At 41.7% G+C, this 16,514-nt stretch overlaps 1 protein-coding gene across 1 annotated transcript in view; it reads left to right on the top strand.

Annotated features, from left to right (window-relative positions):
• ENOX1 (ecto-NOX disulfide-thiol exchanger 1) overlaps positions 1 to 16,514 on the top strand; it is a 142,819-nt gene that overhangs the window by 112,086 nt on the left and 14,219 nt on the right. Inside the window, exons 10-11 of the mRNA XM_082486950.1 lie at positions 1,794 to 1,901; positions 6,642 to 6,698. Of these exons, the coding sequence (XP_082343076.1) occupies positions 1,794 to 1,901; positions 6,642 to 6,698 (165 nt within the window). The remainder of the gene's footprint in view (positions 1 to 1,793; positions 1,902 to 6,641; positions 6,699 to 16,514) is intronic.

Genomic DNA, 16,514 nt, shown 5'->3' with positions numbered 1-16,514 from the left:
TTGTATGCTCTGCTGCTCTTCCAAGGATTGGAGTCCCTTCTTTCTAAATTGCAGAAACCAGCTAGAGCTGTCCTGGGTGAAACTTACTGGTCTGTAGGAGATTACATGAGGTGATCAAATGGTCCCTTCTGAGCTAAAAAGTTATGAAATGTCTGTAAAGCTACAGATATGCTGAGAACCTGCATGGGTACCATTGTGTGACATATGATAATATACACCAATTCAGTGTATCTCCTGAAAATGGAGGGGGCAGTACCCAACAGGCAAGATGAATGCAGGCCTGAGGTGTCAATCCATCCCCGGTCAGGAAATGCCAAAGTAGAGCTTCCCACACAAAAGGTGGTTGGACGAGAGCCTCAGGGGAACAGACCTTGTCATTTCATGTAAAATCTTGAGATTGGAAATGCTCTTGTGCTGTGGTAGAGTGAATACACATACCTGAATGTCTCTTGAAGGCTCCCAGGGAGCAGTCCAGGTGGCCAGATCCATCAAAAAGCTAACCCAGCTGGACTGTAGAGTGTGTGAGATATAATCAGACATATACCCACATGTATTTTTACTTCAGTGGCTGAATTAATCCATCATGCTGGTGTTCACTCGCAACAGAAATATACTACCGATGACTCCATCAGTCCCTGAAATGTCACCTGTTTCCAAGCAGCTCTGAAAACAATACTGGCGCCAAGTCCTGTGATGCCTGGGACTTCTAGTGCAGTGGAACAAGGCCAGGGACTATTTCTAGGCTTGCTATCTGTAACTTACCAAGATGCTGAACACATGCAACGTAGGTTTGAGTCAGAGTTACCAGTCCTAAGCGCAAGCATAAACTAAGCTTTAGATACTGAGATACACGGTTAGATCAGTAACGCAAGTTAGTGAAGGAATTCCTCGTTCAGGTAGTCCTTAAAAAGGAATGTGCTTGCAAGCAGTATGTTGCCCCAGCAAATCATAGTTTCCTTTCTTGATCACTGAGGGAAAGCACCATAAACTCCTTTTTAATCTCATTTGTCTCCTCTTACTCTTCAGGAGTGTCAACATTCATCACATCAATACAAAATATATAATTATTTCAGAATTAACTAAATCTACTGACCCGCGCTTGGTAGTGACAATAAATCTATGCAGAACCTAAAGCTAGCCAAGACCAGGGGACAGGAGCTCCCAGAATTCTCTTCATAAAAACAGGTTTTGGTCATAGCTTTTTGTTTTGACAGTTTAGATCAGCAGTCTTTCTGGCTGACATATTGATTGTAGGGCGTCAGTCTTCCTGATCTAATAAAATATTACAGCACAAGGGAAAAAAAGGAAAGCTTTTGTCTTCTTGGCAACTCAGTGTGAAAGCTTTCCAGAATATTGCTTTGCATCGAATGAAAATGGCTGTGGGCCAATGACTAATTATATTAAAGGCTGTGCTTTTAAATTATTTATGTACCCTAGTGTTTACCCTAGTATTATTAAAACCACCGCATATACTTCTACAAATAAGATTTTGGTTCAGATGAATGTGACAGTCGCTCTGTGGGTGATATACTGTACCAGGAGTTTCTACTTTAATGTAACAAATAGCTTAACACACATTAACAGATGCATTACTCGTGGAGCACTGCTGCAGAAGGAGATGCAGATGAAAATAATTTACCTCTGGTCCATTTAGACACAGCAGATTACACAACAATAATAAATGTAGGAGCAGACTGCAAAGCATTGTTTGAAATGAGGATTTATCAAACTGAGGATTTAAAACCGCTTTGGATCCAGGCGACGCTAACCAGAAACTTCTTTTGTTTGTGCAGCAATTGCTGAGCATACAGGAAGAATTAAATAACAAAAAATCCGAACTGGAGCAAGCCAAGGAAGAGCAAACACATACACAAGCGATGCTTAAAGTCCTTCAGGAACAGGTGAGTGTTTCTGGTGGGAGAAAAATGCTGGCTCAGGCATGCTGAGGGGACGGAGGACTCATGGCTTCACCTCCGAAATCCATAGGAGTCTGACCGCAGACTGTGCTGTGAGGAAGACATAACCTTTTGTGGCCTGTGCGTCTGCTCTGATTAGCATTTGTGAACACAGCTGGGGCTAACCCCGAGTTTGAGAAAAGAGAGTGAAAATGGACAGTTATTTTACACTACCCAATATTGAATTTCATGTGTTGAGCAACATTTCCACTTATGTTATTCTACGTAGAGATCAGTAAAATGTGTTTTCACTCCGAATTAAAAAAAATCATTCTGGGAGAGTTAAAGCAAATATATTTGAAGCAGAACAGCTCTTTCGTTTCAGAAGAAAAAGAGCTTGGCATCTCCAGTGCTACTCATGCAGATACAAGTATGCAAAAAACTTTATGATAATGGCGTTTAAAAAGTAGCCATCGATGAAATTATTTAAGCGGTGAGAAGCAAACCTCTGTAAATCTGATTATCATACCTTCTTTGATACTAAGGTCTTCTATGACACTGAGAAGTGCATTTGATAGTATTGTTTTATAAGATGGAGAGTTACACGGCAGAAAGAAAATCTGGTGCTAAATCTGTAAATCTGGAGATGCATCGGTGCATTTTGTGCAAGCACAGTGTGCACAAATGCATTCTGTCTGTATAGACCACGTGGCTTAGACACACTGAAATCACAAGTCCCCCACCTGTGCTGCACAGGCACAGTCTCTGCTTTGAGACCGTGTTTTAATCCTTTCTAGATAAACTTTGAGCTAAAATATTTAGGGACTTGGTTAAGTATTTGCAGTTTAAAGGCTGTGGTATCTGGATTGCTTAGATGGCAGCGGTTCAAAATGCTGATGATTCTCATGTTCAAGATTTTTCAGCATGTATGTCTGAATCTGTCTGCAGACAGATTTATACATTTAATGTACATATTGGGAAAAGTGAATTATGCTTATTTCAGATTTTTTTAATGCTCATTATGAAAGCTGTGACATTGTTCCACGTTTAACATTTGTCTGAACATACCCGATGACAAATGCATTCTAGAAACTAATAATGTAGGTTCTGGAAAAAATAAAGCTTTTATGATCAGATACATGTTCTTAGCACTTATGGTTACAGAGATAACCTTCTAAATGAGAGCTGATGCAAGACCGTATTACACAAAACGCCATGAAAAAGAATGGATTTGGTAATGACAGAATCTTTACAAGCACAGAATCCACCAGATCTATTGAGTTAATTGCATCTCATTTCCATTTTTACATGGCATGCGAGGTATAGCATTATAAAATACTTAAAAATAAAAATGAAATTGCATGAAGTTGTTTTACATCTTGGTAGCAACTAAATGCTGCAAAAATGTATAGGAAGGTCTTACAATGCTAGGCCCCAGTAGGGACCACCAGGGCAGACTTTTGAATCTCTGCAGACTCCTACTAATTGCGAATCAAATGTGCGCTCATGCTAGGCAGACAGATGAAACAGTAGCTGGAAGAAAGGCAGGATGGATCTGCATATCTCTTGAGAATTAGCTCTGAAACACGCCTAAGGCCAAGACTGTAAGTAGCCGGAATTCCTAAGGAGCACTACGCAGCTAGTGTGCTTCTCCAACAACCCTGAACCGGTTCCAAAACTTTCCAGAACAGCAGAAACCCTAGCAGTAATGACCCCCACTTGCCAAGGCTCACAGCTTTCCTTTACAAGCACTACAGCTCATCTGTGTGTTTTATCCACAATGGGTATTGAAAATCATCCGGCAGAGTCAAGTAAATATGAACATTTCTTTCAAAAATAAATAGCACCAGGCTCTCGCCTCAATTGTACGGCTTGGTTTTGCGTTATGTTTGCTAAAATCTGCCTTTTCGTCTCAAGCTGGCAGAGGGATCCTGCCCTGCCTCACCACGGGCATGTTTGCATGGAGAGGTGCAGCTGTGTTTGAGCACATCTACTGGCTCAGCACATCTTGCGTTGATCCAGTTGCACCAACCCAGCCGGGTCCAGGATGGCATGTCCTGCTGGGAGAGATCCCATTTGCTTGTGCACCATATTGCATTACTGTAGCCAAGAGGTTTCTGGATCAGATCTGGCCCGTGACCACCAGCTCTGGTTGTCAGAGGGATTCATGCCTGCTGGTTTGTGTCAGAGCTACCCCAACCATGACATTAGATGCATCAGAGACTTCTAACTTCTCAGCCTTCCCCCTTTCCTTTCAGGTAGGCTCTTGGTTGTTACTGGCCCTAGTTCAGTGCGTTGCCTCAGCATGCTCTCTGCTGGTAACATCATGTTCACCACCAACCATCAACGGAGCTCTGTGCCTATGGGGTAAGGCAAGTCCTGTTTTTCCAATATTGTATGGGTTTTTGAGGTTCTTATTCCAATATTTCACTATTTAGAATGTGAGAGAAGAATATAATTGAAATTTTAATTTAAAAAAAAAAAAACAGTATTGGAAAAAAAGGGACTTTGCCCCTTTAGCCTGTGAGAATGCAGCTACACATTCTCTACCAACAAGTTTTCTGCCATTTTCTCCACTGGTTCACTCCCACCTCCTACTGCAGTGGTCCTAGTGTAGATGTGGATGCTAGCACCTTCTTGCCTGAGCTCTGGCATCCTTTCCAGAGCATGGCAGGCAATAAAAGAGATGGAAAGGCTCAAGCATCCCGTCTGCATTAGAGTTATATTAACTGGTGGAGCAGTGCCAGGGCAGTGATGGTGGGAAACCATGGTGGGGTGAAAACCTGCCGGACCAATAGTCTAGAGGCTGAGCCCAGTCTCCTGTCAACCATGCCTGTGGCTGACAGTGGAGTGGTATGTCACCAGCAGAAGGCATACAGAGCATTGCCCAAGAAGCCAGCAGTCACCAAGGGGTGATGGCACTTTATCAGCCTGGAAAAGGAAAGGGGAAAGGTAAGTAATGAACAGCACTCCCCAAGTGCTCAGGACATGGCATTAGCGTGCAGAGCAGTTTTACATACCCGAGCATGCTCTCCTGACCTCATATTCAGATGAGTAATTCAGCTGAACTCAATAGGACTGCTCATGTGAGTTGAATTTCTATAACAAAGAATTGGCAGAATCAGGAAATGTCTCTCTTGGTTGCACCGCAATGCAGAAATACCTAACTTTGGTGCTTAACTGGAAGCAGCCCTCTCGGATCATTCCCACCAGCCATCCTCCCAGTGAGGTGGTTTCACGGGATGTTTATTTTTTCAGTGCAGGGAAAACACGTAGCATTCATTGGAAACGTATCCCCCTGCTGTCAGTACAAATTGCAGGCTTTTCGAGGGTATTGAAAAATGAGCATCAGTGAATGGAACCAGAACACCCGAAGAGTTTGCAGTCCCCAGCTATCCTTTGTACTGCTTTATCAGGGATTGCCACCCCCTTCCCTCTCTGTCAGGACCAGTTTAGTGGCTTGAGCAGCAGTACCTGAACTGGCGCAGTTTACAGCCCTGCGTCAGAAGGTACGCAGAGACTGTGGCCCGCTTACCTTTATTGTCAAACTGGAAACTGCGAGAGGCCGGGAACTGAATCACGCGCTGTTTAGCTGTTGCTGCCACATGGCAAAAAGATGATGGAGATAGTTTAGCCACCCTAGGGTGGTAGTCCGCCAACGCTTCTGAGTCAGACACCTAGTCAAAACATAATAGTGTTCCACTTCACCTGGATTTTAGGACTGTTGTCATTCAGGAGCACAGCTGTATCATCAACAGTTACATCAAACCCAGCTTCTTTGGCAAAACACAAGGAATGCCTCAGAAAGTTCTGTTTATTCTTCCCCATCTCCCCCTACCCCAGATATCTATTTTGAGTTAAGTTAGAATAAAGGCATGACTCGTCAGAGATTTACCTAAAGAGTAAGTGGTTCTGACCACTTCAACTGAGTGTACAAACCTCCATGGCTTATAGGCTCAGGAAAGCTGTGGTGTCTCCTCCTTTCTGTGTTTGCTCAATCACAGGATGAATGACTGCATATTTCACCGTGCCTTGAGACGTGGGCCAGGACATGCCTTAAATGTCTTGGGAATGATTTTTACAGTCCCCAGTGTAATCCTGCATTTTCCCCAGAAAGCTAATTCAGGAAGGAAAAAAAAAAAAGTTTTGGTTCAGTTCATATATTTGGAATTGGCAGTGCCTCCTCTGTTCTTCCTGCCACTGGTTAAATGAAAGAACTGTTCTTCTCTTCACCACCTTTTCCATCATACCCAGGAGCCATGTCAGTTATTTAGATACTTCTTCCGGAAGGAAACGTACAATAACGCTTTGGCATCTTAAACAGCTCAAAATATATCATTCAAAAGTAATCATTAGCGAAACACTATTTAGCTAGTGGCAACTTGCAAATATTGTAAAGTTTAAATTAATAGCAACAAGAATGGGAAATGAAATCGTTTATTATTCTTGAGAGCCAATTCTGTACACTTTTTATGTCTTGAAACTACTTTCTAATCTTATTATTTAAAAAATAATGACCCAGTCTTATTATTTGCTTTTTTTTTTTTTTTTGCCAACCTATCAAGCCTTAAGTATGCTGGTTTCAAAATGGTTTGAGCAAAAACTCATTACAATTATATGCTCCATCTGTTTTTCTCATTGGAAGCTTTATAAAATGCTCCTTCAAATAAATCAAAGATAACTGCGTGAAATACTCAAGTAATGTGATTGTTTTGTTCTGTTTTGTTTTTTGTTTACTCTTTGCAGTTAAAAAGCGCCAAGGAATTAGCAGAAATCAATGGGCATGATGAATCTCAGGCAAATGTAGGTACAGCTATCTATGTATAGATTTAGAGATATATATATATATGCATGCGTATGGTCTCCAATTTACTATTTATGTCTTAAAGCTGATAGAATGGCTGAATGATTTGCACATCAGGTTTGAAATGCCTGTGTTTTTTTTTTTTCCTGAAGCCACAGGTTCAAATCCAGCAAACTTCATTTCGAGGTAGATAAATTGGGTTCCATGCAATTTACTTTGTAGGATTTATTTGGAAGAGACTTTAACAACCGGTGTCCTACTTGCTGTATGTGGGTGTTAAAGATACCATGGAAACGACTGCAAGAGAAATACTTTGCCTTAGTGTCCTGTCCGGGATTACTCAAGCTACAAAGTTGCACCGTTTGTCTCTGTGGCTGCCACCTTGCAGCTGAGCAAGTCTGGCCATATTTCAGTTCTGAGTGAAGTGATGGGTATACGTGTAGAATTTGGAAACAGTCAAGTCGCACAAGAGGACTAAATTAATTCATCGAGTCATTATTTTGTCCAAAATCATTAAAGGACTTGTTAAGGTCGTGTTTTTTAAAACCTGCTGCCAAAAAAAAAGAAAAAAAAATGCTTCTGTTATTCCCTTAATGATTGCAGTCAAAACAGCAATTTGGATAAGGGGAGAGAGAAAAAAGGAGAACTTTGCTGCTATGTTTGTCCTCCAAACCATGCAGCTTTCTGCTGTGTCATAAACATATGAAAATTAAAACTGATTATATACAGTATATTCCTCTTAGCCAAGAGAACTAGCAACTGTCTGAACACTAATATATTTTTAACATCTATTTTAGTCTAATGGCACAGCCAGGAAAGCAGTTTTATTTTAAACCTGAATGGAAGGCTCAAATTTTCTGCACCGCTTTCTGATAAGGAAATGTTGTCCTCTCTTTTTGAATCCTTTCCTGAATCTCATTCATTGTGGTCTGTTTCCGCAGTGAAGTCGATAGAGCCTCATAGCTCTCAGCATTTGGACAGGAGACATTCAATATCGTCTGATAGCTCCAACAAATCTGCAATTGCAGTCTGTCTGCACAGCGTCTCATTGCCCCTTTGAAAGATTCTGTTTGCAAACCAAAATAAAGACATTAATCCACTCATAATCTTGGAACACTCACATTTGCTACCTAAAAAACTTGTCTTTGTACAACTGCTGGTTGCAGGAACTTGCTTCCCCTCTAAAAATGCGGTTGAAGCAATGTTTTCAAGATTGAAATGTTTTAAAGGAAAAGTACCTAAATGCTTCAACTTTTATTGTTCTGGCTCACGTGTAACTGGATAAAACTGAAGAGCCTGAAATTTTTATTTTGATATAATATAAAGGTTGAAATAGCATTAAAATGAACCATTCCAGTTGTCTAAAAAGAGTGTTTCCGTACATCATTCCCACATATCTAAAACAAAATATTTCAGCATCTTTGGTTAATGGTAAAATTTTCAAAATGTAATGTTTTGTTCCAGTTTGTAATTTAAGGAATTGTTTAAATGCCTGAATTTTCCATAGGATAGAAACTCTATTTGCTGTCCCTCTTTGCCATGAGCTCTTCCCATGATGACCTCGTAGCAATAAGAAAAGAAGTCAATACCTAAATTAATGGTGAAGAGGGAAACCAGACAGCTACAATTATTGAGTCACAGTTACAGCCATGTATTCAACAATTATGCCACCATGAAATCAGAGGAGGCATAGCAGCACAAATGGAAACAGAGAAATAGAGGGAAAGAATGGATGTTACAGCATTTACTACAGTAATGAACTTAGTAAAATGGAAGTTGAGGTACCTTTTAAACAATTGCCATTTATATCAAATAGGTGGTGCTCAGGTGTTGTGCCTTGCAGGTTGTCTCTCCACATCTATTCTCAGCAGACTTCATAGTTCTTGCCCTTGGCCAGTGTGCAAATCTGGGACGATCAAAGAGAAAAAGGCTTGGTGGCTCCTACGTGGTTATTAGTGAACTGTGATGCATATAATGGGATTAGGACATATTCGTTACAGTTGACAGGTTGAATTCAGCAAATGAAATACCTTTACATGCAGAGCAATAGTGGGAGGTGTTGGTAAGGAAAAATGGCAACGTATGTCTATACACTGAGCACACAATCTAATCGTCACACTATGGCATATTTAGATAACTTACTCCAGAAAATCAGGCTCCTAGAAAGGACAGTAGAAACTTTACGCACATTGCATACACATCAAGAGTGCCCATACTATAATCTTAAAAATATTATTTTCTGCAGTCCTCAGGCTTTTTGCTGAAGGCACCGGCCTGCATCATATTTTAGGTTAGAAAATATTGTTTCTTAAAATAAAACACGGAAATACTTTTGTTAGCAAAAGCAATGCAGATGAAAATATACACTTAGACCTCTCCTGGTATGTCTTCTACATTTCCATTATGTGAGACCATCCTGAAAGGGAAACAAGGATCTGGACACCTTTGGAAAAAGAAAAGCATCCCTCTTGAAATGTGCCCCATCTATAAATGGACCAATCTTCGGGGTTTTTTAACTCTTGTTTTTGCAGGGGAATTGAGCACAGTTAACTAAGAGGTTGGAGCAATTGCAGTGTTACCCTCCCTGCCATGGCAGTTCACACACAAATCTGGGGGGGGGGGGGGGGGGAGGGGAATAGAAATTTTAGCGTATTCCCAGTACATCTGTTATTTCCAGAAAGCAAAACCATCTTACAAGGCTCTGTAAACAGTCGTAAGGGTGTTTCATGAGTGAATTGCCAGGTACATGCAGCAATATTTGTTATGGCTGTTGACATTTCCCAGCTATACTCTGTGGCAGGAAAGGCCAAATGTCAGGCTCAAGCCCTACATAGAACCCAAGATCCTGGTCTGGTGTTAACAGAGACTTCAACACCCAGGACTGCCAGAGGTGCTGTCACTGAGCATTCATTTCCTTCAGCCCTGCGGTAGGGAAAAGATTGCTTCTTGCTTCTAATCTGCCCCCCTTTTAATTTCCTCTTCATTGCTGCATATAATGATATTTAATTCACATCTCTGAAGAGAAAATAATGGCCAATGGACAATTATAATTTCAGATATAATCCTCTTCCAGGATGTTCCCAGACTCTTGGGACCTGATTAGTCCCAACGTGAAAAAAAAAAATCTTGCTTGGGAGGTGTGCTCAAGTAGAGAACATTTTGCAAACTGAAAATGCTAATCACATGTTTTGTTGCTAACTCTATAAACACAATTTATTCTTCCGCTGCTTCTGTAAGTTCAGTGGCTTTCTGTGGAGTCTCTTGTATATAGGTTAATTCTGTGTTTTGATCAAAGATCTCCTTTTTCTCACTGCTGCATTCAGTATACATAGGGCACTGCATGCAAATACAGTTGTATAGCCTTGGTGAGTATATCCCTGTTTTGGGGGTGGGAAGGTTAATATCCATGGTATCCCTCTATTGTTAATGGAGAAGGGGAGATTTTTTTACACAAGCCTCATTTTAGAGGTAATCTGTGATCTTCTTCCAGGACTTTGGCACTCTCCCTTGACAGCTATCTGCCTTCCTTAGATAGCTCCTGTGAATAACTCCTACTTTTTGTAAAAGTGCCATCAAATGGTAGTCAAGAGTATCAGTCCTCCAAGTTCAGACGAAAGCAAGAGATGGGTCATGGCTGCAGAAGCATTTTGCATACCCAGATTGCAATTGCGTGGTAAAGCGATGACTCTGTTGAAGTCAATAATTAAATCCCATCAGGTTAAAAAGCTGGGATTTCACCAAAAGACTTTTAGGGTTACTTCATTATCACCAAGGCATAATAAAATGAATATATTTCAGAGACTGAAACTGATTTCACCACAAGTTGTCTAGCAGCTTTTTGCTCTGTTTGAGTTTCATTATTTGAACAAAGTAATGACTTTGACCTCATTCTCCAGCAGCTTGGACACAGTATTCTGTGGGTTTTTCTCCAGACATGAAATCAATAATATTAAGCAGGGATGCATTTTTCCATTTGAATGCTTGAAGCTGTTATCAGAGCATTTCTCAAGTTCAACCAAGCATCTTACATTTGATGTTGATTCTTCCTTTAATTTTTCTTGTCTCGTCTGTATCTGCTTTTCAAGCAGTTACCAGATGATCCCTGACTCTGAGGAAAATACCCAGGATGAAGTATTTCAACCATTTTACTAAATTGCTCACTTTTTGCTACACTGAAAGTGATGTTAATCCTGACTAGACCCCTAGTCTTCTCTTTTCACATAGTACAGTTAATCACTGATGATCTTTGTTTGCTGACGACGCCAAGCTGTGTGGTCTGGTCAACACCCTGAAGGGAAGGGATGCCATACAGAGGGACCTGGACGGGCTTGAGAGGTGGACCCGTGCAAACCTCATGAAGTTAAACAAGCCCAAGTGCAAGGTCCTGCATGTCGGCTGGGGCAAGCCCAAGCACAAATACAGGCTGGGTGGAGAATGGATTGAGAGCAGCCCTGAGGAGAAGCACTTGGGGGTGTTGGTGGATGAGAAGCTCAATGTGAGATGGAAATGTGTGCTCACAGCCCAGAAAGCCAACTGTATCCTGGGCTGCATCAAAAGAAGCGTGGCCAGCAGGTTGAGGGAGGTGATTCTGCCCCTCTACTCCGCCCTGGTGAGACTCCACCTGGGGTATTGCGTCCAGCTCTGGGGCACCCAACATAAGAAGGACATGGACCTGTTGGAACAGGTCCAGAGGAGGGCCACGAGGATGATCCGAGGACTGGAGCACCTCTCCTATGAGGACAGGCTGAGAGAGTTGGAATTGTTCAGCCTGGAGAAGAGAAGGCTCCGCAGAGACCTTATTGCGGCCTTCTAGTTCTTGAAGGGGGCCTCCAGGAAAGATGGGGAGAAACTTTTTATCAGGAAGTGCAGCAATAGGATGAGGGGTAATGATTTTAAACTGGAAGACGGATGATTTAGATTAAATATCAGGAATAAATTCTTTTCTGTGAAGGTGGTGAGACACTGGAACAGGTTGCACAGGGAAGTTGTGGATGCCCCATGCCTAGAAGTGTTCAAGGCCAGTTTGGATGGGGCTTTGAGTAATCTGGTCTAGGGAAAGGCATCCCTGCCCATGGCAGTGGGGTTGGAACTAGGTGATCCTTAAGGTCCCTACTAACTCTAACTCTAACCCTAACCATTCTATGATCTTTACCAAAGACAAGTAAAGACAGCTCTTAAATGAGGTTCGTTTTTGCAACAAGCTGGGCAAAGATTTAAAAAGCTAACCCCCTTCAATTTTTGGATAAGTCTGTAATTTCATCAAACTCATCAGACTTCAATTCTTGTATTATGCAAACTTTAGTAGAAGCACCCAAGGGTCCTGTGAACATCCTATGTCAGTGTATGTATTAGTACACACCTGCCATAAGATGGGGCACCTCCGTGCTGTGTGACTGCCTCACATCAAGCCAGGTGAGATGGAAATGGCCCTTGAACACAGGGAGAGGAGAGGGAGCTAGAAGAGCACAATCGTCCCAGTTGTTCAGGACTACGAGACAAAATTTGGTCATCAATGAGATTAAGATCCCAAGTGATTGCTGATACTTTTGCTTCAATTCCTTGTGAGGGCAACAGCCATTTCCTGGATAGACCACTCTTCAAAAGGCTTGTTCTTTGCAGAACAACACAGGCTGGTGGTAAAAAATGTGCTTTACATGGCTAATATAAAAGCAATTTGGACCTAAAGTTATAGGCCAGAACACCCCAGTGCAGGGCCTGCACACATCAGGAAACGTGTGTTTTCTTTCTCTCCGAGCTTCCTGGGTTCCTGGGGTTCATAAGCTGTGAACCTCAGTCTCAGCAAGCTGATGTGAGTCAGGGAATATCTGCCTCAGCTTGGCTGGGGTCCTCTGGCCTTGCAGCAGGCATTTCTGGAGCACACGGGAGCAGGTGGGATGCTGCAAAAAATGAGGTGGTGACAGCTGGATGCATTTCAGGGTAGGGAGAGGGTACTGGCCGCCTTTCCGTACCTGAGAGCTCAAGGGTTACGTCCCTTTCAGGGGGTGCCAGAAGATGGGGTTTACTTCTCTCCTCCGCCTAAGAATGTTCAAAGCTGCCTTTCCTGAGAAGAGCATGAGCTACACGCACTTTCCAGTCCCTCTGTTGTAACTGCTCCCCTTTGCAAGATTGTATTTGGTCGACTAATTAATTTAACAAATGCAGTTAATCATCTAAAGAGAACAAGCAAGAGTAATGGTGCAGTGCAAGGATGAGGATAGCCCCTTGAGGAGAGATGTGGGGTTTGGTTTCTCATCACGGGTGTGTTATGTTGTTAGAAGGAGGTGCAAGAACGCTGCACCCTGACCGGAACAAGGCGTAAAGCCCCCAGGGATTACAGAGACCCATTTACTGTCTGTATTCAGGTTCTTCTGTCCTGGTGGAACCAGGACCAGGGAGTGAGGAATGGCTGGGCCTCTTTCTACTCCCTGCCTTTTCCGTTCCAGGCTTTTATTTATAGCCCTCCCATCACTTATTTCTTCTCATTTCCTTCAATTTAAGGCATGTGGAGTATGATAAATTCAAGCAGCTATGACCGTTTGCAGATCAGCAGCTTTCCGACTCACCACAGCAGGCATGAGGAATGACCACCTCATGAATTCAATACCATGAGGCCTGAAAAATAACAGGGGTTTAACTGGCTGTTTAGGACCGTGTTATCAAAGAGCCTGCTCAGCCTTCAGAAGTTCTTTCACACTGATAGATCGAGTCCCCCTGAGTTCTGCCCTTCCCTGCGCCAGCCCTGGTTCAGCATGTTAGAGGACAGCAATAGAGTTTCATTAGCGTGGCATGGATCTCTGCTGCAGTTTCATCCACGATCTAAACTCTACGGGGAGCAAACAGCTACAGCAGACCAAAGTATATTCTGACATGGAGTGTGGTAACCGAAGCTGATCTGGGCTGTAGCAACAACCCCTTTGTTAATGTGCAGCAAGAAACCACACCACTTCCCTTGTCTTTAATTAAAAGTGTCAGAGTGGCATCGTAACTTGGCTTCTGATTGGAGTGAATTCCCATCATCTGAGGGAGGAGAAGAGAGAACTCTGAGACACAATAATAAAACCCATTCAGCCACCCACTCAGCAAATCACAAAAGTAAAGTTTTTTACTTTGAATTTCATATGAGTTCCACAGGGAGACAGTTCTTCAATGCCCAGAGCTACGTGACATTTTAATAATATCTGATCATTATGTGCAGCCTTTCATCCCAAAGCATTTTTCCCAAGTATTTATACTGCACACGTATACAGGAGTCATCCCGGCATTTCTAGTGAGGAATAACATTCAGCCTTATACATATGCAGCTGTGTGCTTAACCCACACAGTGTACAAGGCAGATTGGATTGTCAGAGCACTCAGGCTCCCCCGCAACCACCTGAAGGATGATGGGCCACCTCTGCTTCAGCCACAAGCCTGCTACTGCAATCCTGGGGGTTGTACACCACATTCAGTCTCCTTCCAACGTACTGAAGTCCTTCAAGGAACAGACAGCAAAAAGTGACAAAAGTGAGAAAGGAAATTCAATATCCTCAGGAGACACTCTTCTTGGAAGAATTCATCATCCTAATCAAGATCCAATTCAAAAGAATGAGAGCTCCAAAACTTTTGTTCAAGTGCTTTTCATATAGTCAGATGTGGAGATTCCTGTGAATATTTGGATTGCCTTGGGTTTTCAGATACCTAAAATTGATATCTTTCAAGTACAAATACTTGCTGAAAACCATTCACTCTCATAAAACATTTAAGGTTGTGGGTTTTTTCCCCAATTACTTCCTTTTATTTCAACAAAGACATTTTCAAAACAATTCTACACAGTCTAGAAGGGAAATTAATTGTATTGTTTTCCTCTCTCTAACTTTTTTTTAGAAGTGCATCATTGTCGAAGAGATTGCTAGAGCAACATTTGTGTTAAAGACCATTTGAAAGGGCTTTCAAAAGTTCTCAGTCTCAAGTAAACACGAAGTATCCCCTCCTACAATGACTTCAGCAGAGCTGGTGGGCAGGTGATGCTTTCGTTCAGCCAACCTTTGGTTCGCTGCAATTCCCTAACGCGAAGTGTGCAAAATGACAATTACCTTTTCCCTTGCAAAACAACCGCCTTCACATCACATAAAACATCTGCGTTAAGTCATCAGAGACCTACACATAAATCCAGCTTTAGAAAATGAAGCAACCTGATCATACTTTTAAGAATAAGCATGAAGTAACTTTCATATTAGTCACCCGTATTTTGCATATGTACATTCCCATAAAATAGATGTGCTCAAATACAATGAGAACAGTATAAAGAGATAGTTTCAATGAGAAAAGCATTTTCAGATTATTGCTAGTTGCCTAGACTCAGCAGGTGAAAGTTATAATAGTAAAAGCTTTGTAATGAAAAAGTTAAAAGCATCTCTCTGGCAAATGGATCGGAAAAATAGGATGTCAAGAGCACCATAATACAATTAATCTTTACTCCTGAAAACAATTCTATCATGTAGGATAAATCAGACAAACTAATCTTAGATGCATAGAGGTGCATTTGAAGTGCTTCGTTTGCAAGGTCTTATATTCACTGTTCTAATTTTTCTTCATTGTTATTCCTATAATTTCAATGCCAGGTAATTTTTCAACCCAGTTGTCAACTGTTTATTTGTTAATACCAGTGCACTCTTAAATTTACAGTTCTGGTAAATTCTATATTTGTGTACTTTAAAAGTAAATTTCTATATTAATCTACTTTAAAAGTAATTACAATGTGCTATGGCTGACAAAACCAACACTGGTTTCTTGCATAGCCCAAAATAAGTTGTCAAGTTTAGGCTTGATCTGAATGAAAAGGTGACACCTGGTCTGTATCATTTCTAATGATAGACCAGTCACAAGCAAAAACTGTTACAACATCCACTAGCAGTGTAGCATATGGCGAATACATACTTCTGCATCACTAAATAGATAGTAGAAGGAGAAGAATCCTCTGAGACCCTGGGAAAAAAAAAAAAACACTGAAAATCAAGGGGTTTTTTTGCTGTATTGGTGTCCTCGTGCTAACTCTAAAAGTAGCACAGCCTGCTTGTGAGAGCTCTGGTTTGGGGCAGATGGTTGGATGCTTCACTCCTCGCCTTATTCTTTTTATACATGATGCAACACTGCAATTTGTTACTGTAAACTGAGTTAACCCAGTGCATGTAGAAAAGGCCAAGAAACCTTTCTACATGTAGACAGTGTGTCAGCAAGACCACCGAACTTAATGTCAGCCACTTTACTGAAATCAACTCTCAGGCTGTGAGGAAGCAGGATCGTGTAAAATATAATATTTCTAGGAAGTAGTTAATTTGCTAGCACAAGATCAATTCATTTGCAGCAACAAAAGAATTATATTAATCAAAGGTTATGAGCAATTATCTAGTCATTAAAGTATTTTTACAGGAGTAGTCAGCAGAGAGTCAGAAACAGCCACTGTAAGAGGACGTGCTGAAAGAAGAGCTGTGTAACACGCACGATGTTCCTGGAGAATTTTGAGAGTGATTTTCATAGTTTGAATTAGAACCATAGAATCGTTACGGTTGGAAGAGACCTTTAAGATCATCAAGTCCAGCCATTAACCTAGCACTGCCAAGTTACTACTAAACCATGTCCCCCAGCACTACCTCCACATGTCTTTTAAATACCTCCAGGGATGGTGACTCAACCACTTCCCTGGGCAGCCTGTTCCGGTGCTTGACAACCCTTTCAGTGAAGAAATTTTTCCTAATATCCAATCTAAGTTCAGTCTAAGTTCAGACACTCAACCAAATTTCCACGAGTCACATCACAGCACAGTGCCGGAGCAGCCC

The sequence above is a fragment of the Vanellus vanellus genome (assembly GCF_965231255.1).
Source record: "Vanellus vanellus genome assembly, chromosome: 1".
Lineage (NCBI taxonomy): Eukaryota > Metazoa > Chordata > Aves > Charadriiformes > Charadriidae > Vanellus > Vanellus vanellus.
This window is presented reverse-complemented; position numbering and strand designations above follow the sequence as displayed.